We start from the raw sequence: 5,000 nt of genomic DNA, 5'->3' as shown, positions 1-5,000 counted from the left end.
TTTGCAGGATAAATTAATTATTGATTTTAGTTTTTATTTTCTTTATCATTTTGTAGATACAAGCGACGGAATCTGGCAGCAAAGACTATGGAAGTATTTCTAAAGTTGAAAAAGTTCTAAACGATCTCCGCTCCAAGCTAGCTGATTCTCCCGAGTATCAACAAAAACTTGATGAGGTAAGCGACTGGGTGAACAAACAGAAAGACAAAAACAGAGAGAGTTGCAAAGGCAACCAATTAAAAATACCCTTGGAAGAAATGAAAAAAGTTCTAACAACCGCGATGAAAAGCATTGAAAACTTTAAAAGTAAAGATCCTTTGAAAATTACAACAGGGGTCTTGGACATTGTCTCAAGTCTTACAAACCTTGTTGGCGTTGGAAAACCTCACTGGGCTGTTATTCGGTCGCTTTGGGCTGTTGTGAGCTGGTTGTTAACTGAAAATAAACCAAATCAACCTAATGTAGTGAATCAACTGGCAGTTGTTGTACACAGTGAGATGCTTGACTTAAACAAAAAGTTGCAGGATCAAAAATACAACGGCCTGAAACGTCGCGTTTCCGATCAGATTTACCAGTTGCGACGGATGAAGCCAGGAGAGAGGTTAGATGATCCGAACTTGTGGAATGACTACGTGCAGTTTTTGGGTGAGGTTGCCAACATATTTGAATCACCGCTTTCTTTCAAGTATGAACACAATCTGACAGAAGATCGCGATGTGGCAAATTTCGTAACAGCTGTAGTTACGTACTCGCAAGCTCATGCTTGCTTCATGGCTCTTCTCTTCGTTGCCAAAGCAGTTTATGGAGACTTTGGAATCGTGCAGGAAAGCGAAGTAGCCGCTGTGGATCGAAAAATTAATTGTCAAATCAATGATGCTAAAGAAAAACTATCTTTTCTGTCAGAAAAGAAATTTTTAACATTTCTTGGAAGAATTGGTGGTGGAAAACTTACAAAAATTGTAGCTTTAAGCAGAAACATCCGTGGAAGAAGCTGGGTGGAAACCGTTCGACAGAGCTTAGGTTTGTCGCCAATGCACGATTTATCAGTAGTTGAGTCTTCTGCGAGAAAAGTGGATCAACAGTCAGTGAAGTTGAAGTCAGTAGATATCTGCAATTGGTTTTTGCTCCGGTATTTTGGCAACAAGTTTTCCATTCAGTTTATCAATAATATGGACTTTGCAATGAAGATTGTCTCGGGCAAGGTCGGCTGGAGTCAAGAAGACAAACTAAAGTTTGTACAAACTGTTCAACCTGGCGGTCGGCATCATCTTGCTCTCCTTTCCTCGTTCTCTACTGCTGGCTACATAATTCTGGATTTTGAAAAAGACGTCCTAGGCTCTGATATAGGGCCACCTCGGGAGTATAGGAGGATCATCGAATTTGCAGTGTCAAATGTTTTTTTCAACTTTGCGATTAGCATGCTAGACAAAACGGATGCACAGTTTTCCCACGGTCTGGATGCCTTAAACAAGGGATCTGAAGATGCAGTAACTCTGTACTTTTCTGATGGTGGAAAATATTACATCGCCAAAGCTGAAATTTTTGTTTGTTGGCCAGATCGCATTTGGCGCTTTGTCTTTCAAGAGTTTGATCCAGAAACTGTCGAAGACTAATGCGTCGATCACTTCTAATCTCCAGCATTTCCCCGGGCAACCCCCCCCCCCCCCCGGGCACTTGAACGTTTTAAGATTGGTTCGTCAAAATTGCCCCGCCCAAGTGACTGTAGATTGACTTAGTTTGAACATTTTTCAACCGAAGGATTCCTTGTGTGATCAGCGAATATTGTGAAAGGCTTGGTGGGCGTCTGTGTCAATGCCGGGAGTGGGGGGTGGGGGAATGTTGAAGCTTTTAATTCATCGGCACATTATAGCGTAAATTAGGTAATAACACAACTTGCTTCCCAGGATCACTCTTCTTAACACCCCTCTTGGACGGGGGAGGGGGGAAATGGGGAAAATTTTATGACCTTCCTAACATGGTTGCCTCAAAAGAGGGAAGGAGGGAGGGAGGGAGCAGATCGAGAAAAGGCAACCAAAAGAGTTGTTTCAATCAATCAATCAATCAATCAATCAATCAATCAATCAATCAATCAACTTTCAAGAATTACAAGAATTACAAGATATAAATGTTAAAACGACTAATAAACTAGGTATAACTTAGCGCTAAATATTATTTAATGTCAAAGAAATTTAAACAATAGTAATAATTAGTAACCAACATAATTTACTATATAACAATACGAACAAGGCATGTAAAAAATGTGCCCTAGCGATTTAAAATGTGTCCTAGGATATCGCACGTTTAAAGCTTGCAAGATCCCTTCTCTCACGTATTTGATTTGACTGTTGGTTCCAAGCATTTGCGTCTCGCCTAAGAGAAAGAACGTCTAAGAAAATTCGTTTTAGGTGGCGGTAATTGGAAGTCATAGTTCGAACCCCTCAAATTATAACTGTGAACTTCTGAGGTTCTATGAAAATACTCCTGGAGATACGTCGGACAATTGTTATATTATTGAATACTTTAAACATCATAATTAACAAGTGCCTTTTCTCTCTTTCTTCTAAGTTAGACCACTCTAGAGAATTTAGCACTGCTGATGACCGAATAGAGTAATCAGCCCTAGAAATAATCCGTGCTGCTCTATTTTGTAACTTTTGTAATTTGTCAGCACGTGTTTTGGAGCAGTCACTCCATACAACATCACAATAATCAAAATAAGGTTGTACAAGTGAATAGTAAATTGTCTTAAGAGTCTCTTGATTGTCAGTTAATTTTCTAGCTAAATACAACATTCGCAAGCCATTCGAAACTTTAGATGAAATGTGTATGATCTGATCATCCCAGGTTAGCATTTCATCAATTTGAACCCCCAATAACTTAGTAGAAGGTTTATGTTCAATTGGCCAATTATCCATCTTTAAATTCATGAATTTAGCTTTTGTCAAGTTTTGCCGAGAACCAATAGTCATATAACTAGTTTTGGAGGTATTGCAACTTAATTTGTTTGTCTGAAGCCAATCATGTACTGCAGCTAAATCACTATTTAAGGAACATTCAATTGTGGATATATCTTCATGAGCCATAGTTATATACGTATCATCGGCAAACATACCAGGTGTTGACATTTTGGGAAATCGTTTACATAAATTATAAACAAAAATGGCACAAGTATAGAACCCTGGGGAATGCCACATGATACATATTGTTCTCTGGATAAGACTCCATTTACGAAAGATCTTTGTGTCCTATTAATCAAATATGATTTAAGCAACTGAAGAGCATTGCCATTGACACCATAACAAGAAAGTTTACGTAGTAAGATGTTATGGCCTACAGTGTCAAAGGCTTTCTTTAAATCTATAAAGACACTACCATTAAGTTTACCATATTGGTAAGCCATCTTAAGCCATCATATTGGTAAGCCAAAGGTTTACTGCACTTATCAGAGCTGTACAGGTTGAATGATTTGGTCTAAATCCAGATATTGGTAAGCCAAAGGTTTACTGCACTTATCAGAGCTGTACAGGTTGAATGATTTGGTCTAAATCCAGATATTGGTAAGCCAAAGGTTTACTGCACTTATCAGAGCTGTACAGGTTGAATGATTTGGTCTAAATCCAGATTGAGAGTCTGTCAAAGGATTTCCTAACAGCTGAATCTGCATGACCCTCTCTATAATTTTTGATATAGCAGGTAGAATAGAAATCGGTCTATAGTTGCTTGGAATATTTCTTTCAACGGACTTAAAAATAGGATGTACTTTTGCCTTTTTCCAATCATCAGGAAATATTCCAGTCTCCAACACTTAATTTATAATATCACATATAGAAATTGAGATGTATGGACTACAGAGCTTTAGAAGTCTGCTAGAAATATTATCCAATCCGTAACTTACCGAGGGTTTGAGTTTAGTGATCAGGATGTGAATGTACCCTTCACTTACAGGGCAAAAATAAAAATTTGAGTCAGTTCTATTTAAAAAGTCCTCTGGTTGAAAAGCAGTGTCTGGAATACCAGATGCCAGACAAACAAAAGTGGTTATTCATTTGCTCAGCTATATCTTGCTTTTCTGTAAAATCTTTGCCCTCATAAACAAGTTCATTTGTAACTGTCACTTTACAATTGCGTCCCAGGGAACTATTTGCGAGAGCTCAAGACATCTATTCCCGCCCTCCAAACCTACACTAATATATAGATTTAACCAGGCCTAGAAGCAGAGCTTTATTCATAAGTTAACTTGGCTTGAGCCTGCGATCCAATGGAAACCGTACGTACGGACGGTTGATGACGTCATGGCTATAAAACCAAGATTTCTCGCATCGATGGGTTACCATATTTTCTTAAAAATGGTGCTCCGCGCGCGCGGAGCTCCGCTGTTATACTTCTTACCAATAGTACTCCGCTATAAATATTGAACTTAATGACAAAATATTGAACTTAGTGTCAACGAAATAGAGTCTTACGCGGTTACTAATAACATGCATCTCTGTTAAGTGTAAAGAGCTGTCTTTTGACTTCCCTAGATACAACAGTTGGAATTAGAAACCTATCTTGGTGGGTGGTGCCCTTAAGAGCTATTCATGCCACAATCCTAAAGAAAGAATATGAGCCGCCGACGGCAGAAAATAAGATTTTGAGACATAGCTTTTCTAAAAGTTATCTTCTTAAAATCTACAGCTTACCGTTTAAAATCACCAAAGAAGTAAAGCTTTAAATGTTTCAGTACAAAATTTTACAGAACATATTGCCCACTAAAGCGAGGCCTTAAACCGAGATCATGGCATAAAAGCAGTGATCGCTGCACCCTTTGAAAAAGCGAGAAGCAAACATTAGACCACCTTTTAGTCTCTTGCAACAAAACTACCTCCTTCTGGAATCAATTTCAAACTTGGTGGTATGAAAAAAACACGAGAACAGATCTTGTTAAATTCAAGTAAAATCTTGTACGGTTGCACGTTTGGTCGACTTATGGGCAGGCACTAAATTACTGTATTCTTGCT

The 5,000-nt window shown here is 38.5% G+C and overlaps 1 protein-coding gene across 1 annotated transcript in view; it reads left to right on the top strand.

The window, feature by feature from the left end:
- LOC138043035 (uncharacterized) overlaps positions 1-3,929 on the top strand; it is an 11,354-nt gene extending 7,425 nt beyond the window's left edge. Inside the window, exon 2 of the mRNA XM_068889141.1 lies at positions 57-3,929. Coding sequence (XP_068745242.1) covers positions 57-1,613 — 1,557 coding nt within the window. The 3' untranslated portion in view covers positions 1,614-3,929. The remainder of the gene's footprint in view (positions 1-56) is intronic.
- The last annotated feature ends 1,071 nt before the right edge of the window (positions 3,930-5,000 follow it).

This window comes from Montipora capricornis, chromosome 3 (genome assembly GCF_036669925.1).
Source record: "Montipora capricornis isolate CH-2021 chromosome 3, ASM3666992v2, whole genome shotgun sequence".
In the NCBI taxonomy this organism is placed as follows: Eukaryota; Metazoa; Cnidaria; class Anthozoa; order Scleractinia; family Acroporidae; genus Montipora; species Montipora capricornis.
This window is presented reverse-complemented; position numbering and strand designations above follow the sequence as displayed.